At 39.0% G+C, this 15,507-nt stretch overlaps 1 protein-coding gene across 40 annotated transcripts in view; it reads right to left on the bottom strand.

Moving 5' to 3' along the window:
• The window catches only part of CLASP2 (cytoplasmic linker associated protein 2), a 173,544-nt gene extending 163,636 nt beyond the window's left edge, over positions 1-9,908 (bottom strand). For 39 of the 40 annotated variants that reach the window (XM_034662310.1, XM_034662303.1, XM_034662308.1 and 36 more), the window contains exon 1: positions 9,491-9,908. In XM_034662310.1, coding sequence (XP_034518201.1) covers positions 9,491-9,685 — 195 coding nt within the window. In that variant the 5' untranslated portion in view covers positions 9,686-9,908. The remainder of the gene's footprint in view (positions 1-9,490) is intronic. The other variant, XM_034662306.1, reaches the window with a different exon arrangement.
• Between the last annotated feature and the right edge of the window lie 5,599 nt (positions 9,909-15,507).

The raw sequence follows: 15,507 nt of genomic DNA on the forward strand, positions 1-15,507 counted from the left end.
CCTTTGGAGCCAGGCATTGACTTCTCCTCTCTAGATGGCATCTTATTCCTAATATGAGGCTGTTCGGTCTACACTGAAAATCTGTTGTTTAGTGTAGCTACCTTCATGAATCATCCTAGCTAGATATTCTGAATAACTTGGAACTTCTGTATCAGCACTTCGCTGCTCCACTGTGCACTTTTATGCTATGGAGATGGCTTCTTTCCTTAAACCTCATGAACCAACCTCTGGCTTCAGACTTCCAGGGCTTCCTCACCAATCTCAGCCTTCACAAAACTGAAGAGAGTTAGGGTCTTGATCTGGACAACGCTCTGGCTTAAGGGAGTGCTGTGGCCGCTTTGATCTTCTTTCCAGACCACTAAAACCTTGTCTCTGAATCAGCAATAAAGCTGTGTTGCTTTCTTATCATTTGTGTGTTCACTGGAGTAGCACTTTTAATTTCCTTCAAGAACCTTTCCTTTCCAGTCACAAGTTGGCTGTTTGTCACAAGAGGCCTAGCTTTTGGCCTATCTCAGCTTTTGACTTGCCTTCCTCACTAAGCTTAATCATTTCTAGCTTTTAATTTAATGTGAGAGACATTTTCTTTCACTTGAACATGTAGAGGCCATCATAGAGCTATTAACTGGCCTCATTTCAATATGGTTGTATCTTAAGGAACAGGGAGACTCAGGGAGAGGGAGAAAAACAGGAAAAGGCTGGTCAATGGAGTAGTCAGAAGACATTTATCGATTAAGTTTGCCACCTTGAATGAGTGTGGTTCCAACAATTACAATAGTAACATCAGAGATCACTGATCACAGATCATAGTAACACACTATAACAAAACAATTTAGAAATACTGCAAGAATTAACAAAATGTGACACAGAGATAACAAAGTAACCAAATGCTGTTGGAAAAAGGGCACCAACTGACTTGTTTAATGCAGGATTGCCACAAACCTTCAATTTGTGAAAAATGCAGTATCTATGAAGCACAATAATGTAAAACACAACAAAATGAGGTATGCCTGCCTTTCTATTATAAACTATGCCAATAAGTAACCAAATAGAAGTAAATGGTCTAAGTTTCTCTTTGTGTAAGTATTCCAGTTAATAAGTGAAGGAATGCACTGGGTGTTATACACAAATAATGAATCATGGAACCTTACATCAAAAACTAAGAATATACTGTATGGTGACTAACATAACAAAAAACTATTATAAAAAATAAATAAGTGAAGGAATGACAAAATTAGAGTATCATTTTGCAAACCCTAATGAATTAAGAGATCTAAACACTAAACATTAATGGTTGCTAACTTCATAAAAAGTCTTATGTGCTTTCTTGATGTTATATGCCTCCTGAGGGGAGGGAAAAAAAGACTGAATCTGATCAAGCTATAGGTTCAACTACCAATTTATAGGAAATTAAGAGGAACTAACATCACCTGAATGAAATCAGCAAAATCGTGACTGTGGGAAACTCTACAAATAAAATCCAAGAATTTTTAAAAAGAGAAACTAAGGGAGAAACAAAAAAAATGTTGACTGAGGAAGGCCTCCCAAAGGTGTCCATATCCTAACTTCCAAGACCTGTGTATATGTTACTTTATGTGGTAAAAAGAACTTTAAAGATGTAGTAAAGGTGTTAAAATGGGGGAATTACTGAGGGCTATCCTGGGCCCACTATATCACAAGATCCCTCATAAGAGAGAGGCAGGAGAGTAAGCAGAGATGCAATGACAAAAGAAGTAGTCAGAAAGATGTGAAAGTGCTATACTGCTGGCTTTGAAGACAGAAGAGCCCATAAGCCAAGAAATGCATGCAGTTTCCAGAACATGGAAAATTATCTCCTCGAAGTTCTCTAGAAGAATACAATCTTGCTGAAACCTTGATTTTATCCCAATGAAACCCACTTCTGACCTTCAAAACTGTAAGAAAATAAACCTATGTTGTTTTAGGCTACTAAGTGTGTGGTAAGTTGTTACAGCAGCAACAGGAAACTAATATATTAATGAATCACAATGTGGAAATCTTACTTGGATCCTGATTTTTCTTGAAATAATTAAAGGGGCACCTGGGTGGCTCAGTCAAGTTAAGCGTCCAACTCTTGGTCTCAGCTCAGGTCTTTGATCTCAGGGTTGTAAGGTCAAGCCCCACACTGAGCTCCACACTGGGTGGAAGCCTACTAAAATAAACAAACAAACAAATAAATATAATTTAAAAATTTGCTTGGCATTTTAAAAATTGGAAATTTGACCCTGCATATTTGATCTCAAGGAATTATTTTTTTACATATGAGAATGGTAGTGAGGTTATGTTAACAATTTTTTAATTTTTTTTTTTTTAAATACGCTCCATGCCCAGTTGGGAGCCCAACAGGGGCTTGAACTCAAGAACTGGAGGTCAAGACCTGAGTTCAAGAGCTGGATGCTTAACCATCTGAGCCACCCAGGCACCCCAACAATTTTTTTAAAAAACACTTATCTTTGAGACACTAAATAAAAAGTTTCATTAATGAAACAACGTATCTGTGATTTGTGACAAAGTAATGGGGCATGAGCAGCCATGGACTGATGAGTGTTGTGGGTGGATTTGTTATTTTATTGTCTACCTTTATATATGTTCAAAATTTTTTATAGTAAAAAGGTTTTTTAAAAAAAAATTACAGGAAGTGTGATTTCTAATGGTGAAATGAATATACCACTGAAACAAAGAAACTGAAGGCCCATACTTTTACTTCACCTCATCCTAAGTCTTAGCCAATGCACCCAAACCAAGCAAAACTAAAAAACTGGAAAGAAGAAGAAAAACTACCATTATTGTCTGTCCCCCTTATCCCCTAGTTTTGCTTTCCACAGCCTGAGTTACCTAAGGTCAACTGTAGTTCAGAAGTAGATAATCTTCTTCAGAAATCAGTAACAGCTTAACACTATGTTACAATGCTTACATCATTAACCTCACTTCATCTCATCACTTCATTATCCCACATAATCACAAGAAGGGTGGGTATAGTACAAGAAGATTTTAAGAGAGACCACATTCACATAACTTTTATTACAGTATATTGTTATAAATGTTCCGCTTTATTATTATTGTTAATCTCTTATGGTGCCTAACAAATTAAACTTTATCACAGATATGTACGCATAAGGAAAAACATGGTGGGTGGGTGGNGTGTGTGTGTGTGTAGGTACTAGCTGCTATTTCTGGCTTCTGCTGGAAGTCTTGGAAATATATCCCCATGGATGAGGAGGGACTACCATATGTAGAGAAAACCTAAAAGAACCCACAAACTGCAGAAAAAATATTTTTAATTATAAGCAGGTTGGCTGCAAAAATCAATATCCAAAATGCCATTTCTTTTTTTTTTTTTTTAAGTTTTTATTTATTTGACAGAGAGAGAAAGCCAGCGAGAGAGGGAACACAAGCAGGGGGAGTGGGAGAGGAAGAAGCAGGCTCATAGCGGAGGAGCCTGATGTGGGGCTCGATCCCATTAACACCGGGATCACGCCCTGAGCCGAAGGCAGACGCTTAACCACTGTGCCACCCAGGCGCCCCCCAAAATGCCATTTCATTTCAATATATCAGAAAGCATAATCTTAAAAATTAAAAAATGGCATTTATACTCTCAATAACTATGAGAATAAATCTAACGAAGTGTGTGTGAGACCTATTTGGAGAAAATAATGAAACATTAATGAGACACATTAAAGAAAACATAGGGGTGCCTGGGTGGCTCAGGTGGTTAAGCATCTGCCTTCGGCTCGGGTCATGATCCTGGGGTCCCTGCTCAGCAGGGAGCCTGCTTCTCCTTCTCTCTCTGCCTCTCCCTCTGCTGGTGCTCACTTGCTCACTTTCCCTCTCTCAAATAAATAAATAAAATCTTAAGAAAAGAAAAGAAAACAATTTTCACAGGTAAAAAAACTCATTACAAAGATATCAAGTATTCCCCCAAAAAGAGGATATTCAATGTAATTCCAATAAAAGCCCCAATTCTTTAGTGCGACTTGACTAGCTGATTTTAAAATTCACATGGGTTAATAAATAAAGACCCAATAATAGGCCAACACAATCCTAAAGAATATGGTGGATGAATTTGATATAACAAGTATCAAGATTTATCATGGAGCTAGAGAAAAATGACTTTCCTGAATTTCCATTTGGACATCTTTCAACTTAGCCTACATCTTTGCTAAGGGTCCTTTCAGTAGAATAAGAAAACCATCAAGAAATATTTCAATTTGGGACGCCTGGGTGGCACAGCAGTTAAGCACCTGCCTTCGGCTCAGGGTGTGATCCCGGCGTTCTGGGATCGAGCCCCACATCAGGCTCCTCCGCTATGAGCCTGCTTCTTCCTCTCCCACTCCCCCTGCTTGTGTTCCCTCTCTCGCTGGCTGTCTCTATCTCTATCAAATAAATAAAAAAAAATTTTTTCAATTTGCTCCTCACCACTTCCTTAGGAACTCAGATGCCTCCATCAGGTCCTTTATTTATTTTTTTGAAGATTTTATTTATTTATTTGAAAGAGAGAGAGAGAAAGAGAAACCATTGGGGGGGGAAGAGGGGCAGAGGGAGAAGCAGGCTCCCCACTGAGCAGGGAGCCCGACTTGGGGTCTTGGGGGGGGCGGGGTCTCCAGCCCTGAGCTGAAGGCAGATTGCTCAACCTACTAAGCCACCCAGGCACCCCTCCACTCAGGTCCTTTAAAACATAGAAGAAAAACAAGTGTACTTTCTAAAAAGTACATATAAAATACAAAAGCAGAAACAGAAACATATTAAATATGTAAACATAAAAGTATAAAACAAATATTTAAAAAACTAAAAGCAAAAATAATATTTTTTAACAGGCAGAAAAACAGAAACTCTAAAAGACAAATCTGGGGCTAAGACCAAGCTTAAATTTTAGGGTGTTTTAAAGTCATAAAACTGAAACTTTAAAACATTTATGAAATTGTATTAACTCCAAGAAGTCCCAGAACCTTTAGGGTCATTTTCCCATCCTCCTTCTCACTCTCCCTTTTCACCTCTGAATCACAGGTGGTTTAACATATTTGAGTAACTAACGTGATGTCAATAAAATCACATGTAAGTTGTTGCCTTGGCTAGAGTTTCATTGAATTCAGTATGTTTAATTTTCCAAATAGTTTAAATCAGAAATGTTGTCCAGGGGCACCTGGGTGGCACAGTGGTTAAGCGTCTGCCTTTGGCTCAGGGCGTGATCCCGGCGTTATGGGATCGAGCCCCACATCAGGCTCCTCTGCTATGAGCCTGCTTCTTCCTCTCCCACTCGCCTTGCTTGTGTTCCCTCTCTCACTGGCTGTCTCTATCTCTGTTGAATAAATAAAATCTTTGAAAAAAAAAAAAAAAGAAATGTCCAACAACAACAATAAATGCACGAGATTGTAATGATAAATGCACGAGATTGTAATGACTACTTGCAATTTAAGAATCACAAGAATTTCTCATATAAAAGTCAGCCTGACAACAATTCTTGAAATCTAGGAAGAATATAACCTTAATTCATAATCACAGATGTTTTACATCATAAGTAGAAAAAAAAAAGGTATGTATTGTTCATAACAAGCAGACTTCCTGTAATGCTCCTTCTCTCATTAGGAAATATTAATGGTTTACAGGAATTTTTTCCACAAATTTAGCATCTAAGAAAAGGAGTAAACAATGGGATAAAATAATTGTCAAGTAGAGCTTGTATGCATAGATCAAATGAGTAAAACCTGATGGCTTCCAAAATTGAAAACCTAAAGAGAAATATCACGTTATTTTTATGTAATTATATAAGTAATAAAACAGCAAAACTATGTACTGGTACAGTCATCTAACTACCATTACTGGACATTTACAAATTGAAATCTATTTTATCTCAGTACAAATTACATATAATTTTCCTTTTTTAGTACAGTTAGGACATTACCGGGATTTAAAAAAATTATGTGTTGTAGGTATTACCTATAAATTTTATTTTAGGATTATAAGAGAGACATTAAAAGAGGGCACTGAATCTGACAGGGTTCAGAGTCACTGCCCTAATCACACTCTCATGCACATACACAAGAAGACAACGTAAAAGAAAGTTTACAGTAAAAAATTAAAAACGTGGACATTCTTTATGGTAAGTAAAAAGAATAGGCAAGGTCCATACGTAAATAGACCTCGAACAATTTTTGTGTAAGCAACCTAAGAAAGGGTATATTTTAAGATATTGATGGTTTATAAGAAATACAATCAAGGTGAAGCTGACATTGGAAAGTCTCATCCTTCAAATGGCAAAGGGGCTGTGATTTTGGATTCTGAGAAGACTCGAAATCTTAGCATAATACTTAGCTCAGCACTACACAGTTATGATATAAATGTTATTTATTTCTCCATTGTTAGAGTCAACTTACTGTTATAGTATAACAGTATACAATATATAAATATATATTATACTAGCAATATATATGAATAAATATATATATTATACACTATATAATATAAAAAAGTAGAGCTGATAAATGAAAGGATACTGAAGAATTTTAGAAAAGTACAGAAAAGGAGCAGGAAAATCTTAACCACCCTAGGTTCAAGCACTCCTCCATCAATTTGCCCAGTATATGACAGGTGCTCAACAAAGGCAATTATCTTTAATTTCTCTCTCTCAACCCAACAGGAGGTCCCATTGGCTCTATAACCAAAGCGTATCTCAAAATCTTCCACTTCTCAACATTGCCACTGCTACCAAACCAGTCTTAGCCACCATCATCTCCCTGCTGCTTCTGTTGCTCCTTTACAGTCCACTCTCCACAAAACAGCCACTCCTCTAATAAAACCCTCCACTGACTTAGAATAAAATCCTCTTTCAACCTGCCTTCCCAATTTCATCTTTCTTAACTCCTCACTCACTTATAAACTCTAGCCATGTTGTCCTTTATTTTTCTCCACAGAACTAGAGCCTCCACATTTGCAGTTTCCTCTGCCTAAATCGTTCTTCACTCCTATATTTATTTCACATCCATACCCAAATTTCACTTTGCTTTCTTGACTACCTGCATCCTGCCGAACATTCCCTATTCCCTTCACTGCTTTTATCCTCCAAAGCACTTACCACCTCTAACATACTATAGATTCTAGTTATTTATCCTTGTGTATTCCTCTATCTCCACTAGAATCTAAATTCACAAAAGCAAGGATTTTGGTTTTCCCACTACTGTATCTCAAGTGCCTAGAAGAGTGCCTGCTCATCGTAGGTCCTCAATAAATATCTAAATGAAGCTAAATGAATGAGCTTTACTAGTCTTATTCACAGCTGGATCCTCAGTATCTAGAACAATACCCAGCATATGGTATAATCACTCACATTTTTGGAAGTAATGATGGTTATTAAGATACTCAAATTCTAAAGTATTATCAAATCAGAAGAAAATTATATTTTGCTCAGCATAATTTGAAATTTACGTACAATTCTCTATTTGTGTGTATGCTCAAAAAATTCCATGATACACTTTTGCCCCTAATGACTTAAATATGTGTTATTGCACCTTGGGTAAAAAATGATGACCTAGCTTGGTAACTTAGTTTATAAAACCCAAACAGGAAACTAACCCATATGCTCTCTAACAATGTCAGAAAAGGTTTTATATACAGCATTCAGTAGAAAGAAGAGAACTAATGCTTCAAGAAGAAAGTAGAATTGATGAATTAATGGCCTTAAGTAGGCAAGAGACCATGGAATCTAATATTCATGTAGAGGGACTGATAGAGTAAGTGAAACACAGGAGGTAGAATATACGGCAAAGCTACAAGGGAGCGTGTAGATAAGGTTGTGGAAGCCTGTGGCACTTTTCTTCTGATTGTGGAAACTGTCTCAGGCTACAGTATCTAGTAAAGAGCATGGAGAGAATGTTTAGTAGAGATGAGAACCTGCATCAGATCCCTGATGGATTCTAATTCTTAAGGACCAGTTGAAAGGAAAATATAGCACTGAGTAGAAGTAGTGCTTAAAGACATTAAAGAAAAATTGGGATATTGTGGTATCACAGAAGCCAAGAGATGTGTTTCAAGAGATGGGACTGGTCAAATGCCATTCACTGATGGTACATCTTTAGAGTGAAATGGTCCAAAGCCAACTCCCTATGGCCAGTGTAGATGGTGACACCCGTCACTTGGGAAAGGGAGCAAGCATTACCAAAAAGCTGACTTTCTACAACAGCCTATGCTGCAACATAAAATCAATTATCTTGAGTGTGTATATGTCCTTACAATGTAAATAAATTTAGCTTGTTTCTCCCAAAGAAATAATAACCTCCCAAATAGTACTGGTATGTTATTAAATGTTAACGTTTTCTAAAGTTTTAAAAAATAATAATGAAATAGTACGTAATAGAGCATCAGGGTGGTTAATTCCCATACGGTTTATTATCCTTGTAAAAGTCAACCCCTTCCAAAACTCTTGTAAGTTTCACCATTAAATCTGCATAGTAATTGTAGAGTTTGCCTTTCTACTCTATGAGAATAAAGCTTTCAAAGTACAACCTATTCGCAGGATTATAAGTATAAATCACTTAGAAGAATCACCTCATCCGTAGATTTCAGTCAGCATTTTAAAGCAACACTGCCACCAGAAGACTAGAAAGAAAAATAACTGCTAAAAACTACAGTACGGGCTAATTACAGAATATTTACCTGGTCTCTCAATTTCGCTACATTACAGCCTGCCTATTACCAGCTCTTCAAAACACTCATTCTTCTTGTAGCTCCTAATTTTTTTTTTTTATCATCAGCTAACCCAGTAGGACACGTTTCACTAGGTCACTACGAGCTCAGAGGTTTCAAATCCGAGTCAGTTCTCAACTGCACCAAAACAAATTAACAGGGAGCATTCAACTGCTTTCTGTCGACAATAAATGAAAAATAAATACACAATGCCCTGGGGTCAGCATTTTTATATTAGGTTTAACGGTAAACTTAATCAGGCACCTGATTAAACTCTAAAGATCCCTTAGAGACGAAGAGCACAACCTTCCAGACTCAAAATTTATAAAAGAAAAAAAAAAAAAGGTTAAGTAGGATAAAAAGCACTAATTAACAGGGTTAACTCGACACACTCCTTTCAACTTAAAAATTGTCCCAATGTCCTATGTCTTCGCCTAGATAGTGTTTACAAGGTACGTACAAATGCAAAAAGTCTTTGAGCGCTTTATGAATGTAAAGTATCAATGATTTTTTAAATAGGTGATTAAACACTGTGTCCTAATGCCAAAATACTCTGCACTGTGTCATGGAATCGCTGAATTTGTCATTGTTCACAACTGGGAAAAACTTGGTCCTGGTGGGAACTAAGTCACCGGCTCGCGTCCAGAGACCCCTGAGCCTACAGGTTTCCCCTTCGTGGGGCGGTTCCGAGGCGCCAGGCGCGCCCCGGGGGCTCGCCTGGCTGGTCGCGCACGTCCGGGATTAAAGGGCTGGCCGGAGAGGGCGTGCCCGGCCCGGCCGCGCCGCAGCCGCCGCTTACCCGGTAGTTGCTCGAGCCCACCCAGCCGGTGAGCGCGTCGACCGTCTTGCCCAGGCGTCCCAGGTCCTCCTCCAGGTCCGGGATGGCGCCGGGGGTGGCGAGATAGAGCAGCAGCTCCTGGCCAACCTGCAGGCGGCCACCGACGTCCTTCTGCTGCACCTGGGCGCTGAAGTACTCCATGCTGCGGGGCTCCATGGCCGCCTGCCCGCCCGTGAGGGACCAACTCTTGCCGTGCGCCGCCCAGCCGCCAGTGCGGGTCCCCGCGGGAACGGGCGGGACGCGCTCGGTCGGGCCGACGCGCGGCTCGCGGGGCCCGGCGGGCGGCGGGACTGGCGCCAGGCGCTGAGCGGCCCCCAAACTAGTCAAACTCGGCGCCCCCCGCAACCCAGCCCGCTTTAGAGGCCGCGGCCACCGGCGACGTCAGCACGCGCGTGACGTCAGCGCGACGCCGGCGAGAGCCCGCCCCTCCCGACTACAGCTTCCCGGCGGTGGCGGCTGCTTCCGAGGAAGCTGCTGGGCTTAGTGGGACCCCTGGCGGGAGTTGGTGTCGACCTGGGTCAGCACTTCCCTAGAGGGTGTCCTATATCGGGCATTCCCCACTATCGCAGCCTCCTTACCTCACTCTGTAAAACAGAGAACGCTTCCATGTTTTCTTCTGCTCGAAATCAGTACTTGGGAAAGTTTTTGGTACTTGGAAATCCCCCTTCACCATCTCCACACTCGTTCGTTATTATTATTTTTTTAATGTTGTAAGAACACACTTCCTCATAAAAGAACACCATGACCCCTGCCTTCAGCAACCATCGCTGGTTGGGTTACCATGTGATTTTTTTTGTTGTTTTTAACTGAGGTTTAATTTACATGGAATAAAATACACGTATTAAGTGTACACAGTCCATGAGTTTTTGGCAAATGTACTCACCAGGGTAACCATAGCACCAACGAATATACAGCACGTTTCCACCACTTTATTAAGTTCCAGGAACTTCCCAGTCAATAACCACTCCCTCCCAAGCAATTCTAATCTAATTTCTCTTACTTAACGTAGTTTTTCCCGTTCTTTAACATCACGTCATTTCATGCAGTCTGTACTCTCTTTTGAGCCAGACTTCTTCCCCTTAGCATAATGTTTTGAGTTCCACCCAGTACTGTTGGTGTCGGTAGTCCCTCTTTATTGCTGAGTAGAATTCCATCTTGTGGAAGCAGTAGAATTGTTGACCCATTCACCTGTGTATAGACCTTTACGTTTCCAGCTTTTTAATAATTATGTATAAAGCTGCTATAACCGTTAGCATATGAGTTATTGTGTCGACACATGTTTTCGTTTCTCTTGGGTAAACACCAAGGACTGTATTTAACTTTAGGAGAAACTGCCAATTGTTGTCCAAAGTGGCTGGACCATGTTACACTCTCACCAGCAGTGCTTGAGCGTTCCAGTTGCTCCACGTTCTCCACTGTATTTACCATGGTCAGGGTTATTAGTTTTAGACATTTAGACATAGCAGACACAAAGTGACTGCTGCTCTTAGCCCTCCATTCACCTTTCTGAACTCAGGGATCACACTAGATGATCTTTAAGTCATAAAGAAACTAAATAGTCTTCAAGTTGTAAGACAATAAGATGGATTTGAATAACCTTGGAAGTACCTATAAAATGCTTAGTAAACATTGGTTACTACTACCCATATACACCTGTGTGTGTTTCCTTAATTCATCAACATATATCTTCTGAGCACTTGTTACATGCCAGACATTGCCAGATCCCATAGATACAAAGTTCATTTAAATCTCCACCCACAACAAACTCAAATAAAGACCAAAAAAAAAAAAAAAAAAAAAAAAAAAAAAAAAAGATCAGTATTTCCAGGATGCTACAATGGGATAAGCAAAGGTTTTTGGGAAGCCTAGATGAGATGTTCCTTATCTAGATGGCACTGAAAATGGAAGTAGGAGAGTTGTAAATCAGGGAAGGCTTCCTGCAAGAAGTTGTATTTACATTGAGAGTTGAGGGTACATAGGAATTAACTAATTAAAGAAGTGGTTTCCTGGGGAATAGTTTATCTACAAAATGTAATTTTGACTGTTGCAACACTACAAAATCTACATATTTCTCTATATCACTGTTGTCTATCCTAGGTTAAACGTCACTAGAACAGAAAGTTCTCAGACTTTCTAGCTCACAGCACTTAGTATCTCAGTCATTTTTTCACACACCTCTAGATCAAACAAACAAACAAAACCCCCAAACCTTAGAAATACCACCTACTAAATAATAAGATCCAAACAACTTAGTGAGTATTCATATCTTAGTAGCTTTATGAAAAATAATACACAGAAATTGAGAAAAATACATTTTTAAAGAATTATTTATTTATTTGAGAGAAAGAATCCTGGGGGTTAGGGGGAGAGGAAGAGGGAAAGGATCCCAAGCAGATTCCATGCTGAGCGCGGAGCCCAAGGCAGGACTCTCTCATAACTGAGCGCGGAGCCCAAGGCAGGGCTCTATCTCATAACCCATAAGATCATGACCTGAGCAGAGACAAGCAAGAGTGGGATGCTCAACCCACTGAGCCATGCAGGCACCCAGAGAAAAATACATTTGTTATTTTATTTTTCAATAACCACACTTAGGTACTTATGAGATGTCTGTACTTGGTCACTGTCCAATTTCTCAAAACTTGGATTCAGATGGGATTGATTCTGCCATCTTCATTCTGTTGTAAATAGATTTCCATGCAGCACAGAAAAAACCTTGCAAAGATATGACATCAATGAAAGAAATGTACCACAATTTAATGTTGAAACTGCGAACTTCCTGGAGCCAGTGTAGTTCACGCCATGTCTCACAGATGCCAGGTATCATTGTTTCCCTTTAAAATTTAGAATATCCAGGACTGCTGTAGGTGAGCTTGCTACAGCACCCTGGGGTGCCTGAGCACACAGTTTAGGAAACTTGGCAGACAGATACCTGGCAATACCCAAGTTCTCAGAGAGACAAAGTACAGGAAACACAGACAGAAGCTCAAGTAGGGAGAAGGCATGTGTCCAATGAGAACTCGGTTTCACAAAGGCTGTTGCCTGAAGAGCTCAGCTTGCCTGATGGTAGGTCTTTTAGTCCTTCAAGCAATCCTATTTGGAAGGTATTGAATCCTCATTTTAGAGACAAGAAAGCTGAGGCTCAGAGGTTAAGTCTCCAGTCTGGTTCATTATTTCAGATCTATGATTAAAACTTAAGATGTCTGGCTTCTGTGGTCTCCCAAATACATCATCTTAAGGAAAGAAAAAGAAAACAAAATTTTAAATTAACGACCAAAATAATAACTATCTTTTCATAACATAGACTTTCTTTGAATGTCTCTATATTTCCACTTAGAATCTGCCTTTCTCTGAATTGCTATTTAATTAATTAGTTAATTAATTAGTTTATTTTGAGAGAGAGAACACGGGGGCAAGGGCAAAGGAAGAGGCAGAGAATCTCAAGCTGACTCTGTGCTGAGCGTGGAGCCCAATGTGGGGCTCAGTTTCACAGCCCTGAGATCAGGACCTGAGCTGAAACCAAGAATCAGATGCTTAACCACCTGAGTCATCCAGGCACCTCTCTGAATTATTATTAGAAAGAAAAGGATAAGTAAATGAAAGAAATGGGCAGTAATCTTAGGGAAAAAACAGTATAGGAAACATCTACATTCTTTCATAATCAGTCACCAAAATGTATCTGGTAGCACAAGTCTATTTTTAACAGGCAACAAGACTGAAATAGATCATTTAAGTACAGGAGACTGACCTCCTGACCTATTTGTTCATTATTTGTGATGATAGTGGAAACTATGAGCAGACTTTGTTATGACATTGGACTTTATTTTCCATTTGAAGACTAAGAGACAAATCGCTGCTAGTTTGAAACCATACTTCAACAAATATCCATCAAGTAGGGCACTATGTTAAAATATGAGAGTGGGAGAGGGGCATTAGATGACTTACCAAAGGTAGATCACATCCCTCCTCAGAGGTTAATTATGTATACAAATGTTCAGAGCAGCTTATTCAAAATAGCCTAAACTGGAAACACCCCAGGTGTCCACCAACTGGAAACCAAATAACTGTAGTGTAGCCATACAATGCAATTCTGCAAAGCAATAAAAAAATAAACTACTGAGTCACTCAACAATGAGGACGAGTCCCAGAAACACTATGTTGAGCACAAGACACAAAAGAGTGATTCTATATATATGGAGCTATAATACAGGGAAACTTACTGATGGTAATATAAGTCATCACAAAGAACGGGAGTCAGTGGATATTGACTAGGAGGGAATATTCTGCATCTTGATCTGAGCGGTGATTATAGCAGATTATACAGAGTAAAAATTCAGCAAGCTGTGCATTTAAGATTAGTACATGGTACGTTTGTGATATGTGTGTTATAACTACTGAAAAATAGGGAAAAAGTTAGGAACAAACGACTAAAAGGAAAATATAGGATAAAAGAATTATGGTCTATTGCAGTGTTAGCCAATAGAAATATAATATATATGTGATCATAAAATATATGTAATTAAAAATTGTCTAGTAGCTACAATGGGGAGGTGGCTGGAGACTGTTTCTCTCTCTCTCCCTCTGCCACCACCCCATGTGTTCTCTCTGTTTCTAAAATAAATAAAATAAATCTAAAAAAAAAAAAAGAAACTGGTGAAGTTATATTTAGAATATATAAATTATATTTCATAATATTTTATGTAATAGTGTTTTAGAATAACATTTAATAGTTATGCATTAATGTTTTAAAAGGTTATATTTAATAGTTTTATTTATTATATTTAATATTTATTAATATCCAAATAATTATTTAAATCTGTTACCTAAATTAAAATTATTAATAAAATATTTTACATATTAGTGCAGGTCTATTGAAAGTAGCATCAATTCAGAATAAGGAAACAGAAGCTGTGATATCACTAGCTGTGTACATAAAGTAATCTTTTGACTTCTTTGGGCTTCAGTGTTTCAGTTTAAATAAAGAGGATTAATAATGATTGTTGGGAAAGATACTCCTCCATGAGTCTTGCTAAATCTTGCTGGGTATGCCAAGAATGCAAGACCTTGACCACTTTTTATTTAGGGATTACTACTCAGGGTAAGGTTTTCAGCAAGCTAACTTGGGAGGTGAGATAATGTCTCCCTCCAGGACAAAGAACAGGTTTGCTTGCTGCTTGTTATAAAATGAGCTCCCCAACTTCTGTTTCTCTCCTGTAACTCAACCCTCATGAGATTTGGGAGGCAAAGGGGAATCATTGCAAACATGTATCATGGGTAAAAGTTCTTTGTCTCTGATCCAGGAATCTGTGAAACAGCAACAGGCTAAGTTATTAACTTTAAGTAGGGCAAAATCAAATCCCATCACCCACCACCAAAGACTTTTTTTTTCTTTTTGGTAAAGATCAAATTAAGTCCATTAGAAGGTGAAAAGACTTCATAAATGTAGCAAACATATTTGAATATATATCTTCATAGATTGCTCTGGAAATTAATAAATGATGAAATAGACCTACCTGTCTCAGCGATATTTGTTGCAAAACTATTTCTGTGAGTAAATATTTCTCTCACTGGTTTCTGATGTAAAAAACTCAAAGGTGGCTTCCCGATGAGTGCAATGCTTTGAGGAAGAAGGGGGCTAGGAGTTAAGCTGGGGGTCGGGTTGAAGGTGCACTGTAAGCTGTGAAGTTTCTGTGACCCTGCCTATCAGGAGGGCTCTGCACAACTCTGTACCACCAATGGCATCAATTCTCCTAAATTCCTAATATGTCCCTGGGGTGCAAAAAGACTTGCTTGTGTAACCCTTCAACTGGGAAATTCCTTCAAGTCTCCTACCATTTTTTAAAAAAGAGTTTTATTTATTTATTTGAGAGAGAGAGAGAACACAAGCAGGGGGAGGAGCAGAGGGAGAAGTAGGCTCCCTGGGGAGCCTGATGCAGGGCTCAATCCTAGGACCCCAGGACCATGACCTGAGCTGAAGGCAG

The sequence above is a fragment of the Ailuropoda melanoleuca genome, chromosome 6, assembly GCF_002007445.2.
Source record: "Ailuropoda melanoleuca isolate Jingjing chromosome 6, ASM200744v2, whole genome shotgun sequence".
NCBI classification, from domain to species: Eukaryota; Metazoa; Chordata; class Mammalia; order Carnivora; family Ursidae; genus Ailuropoda; species Ailuropoda melanoleuca.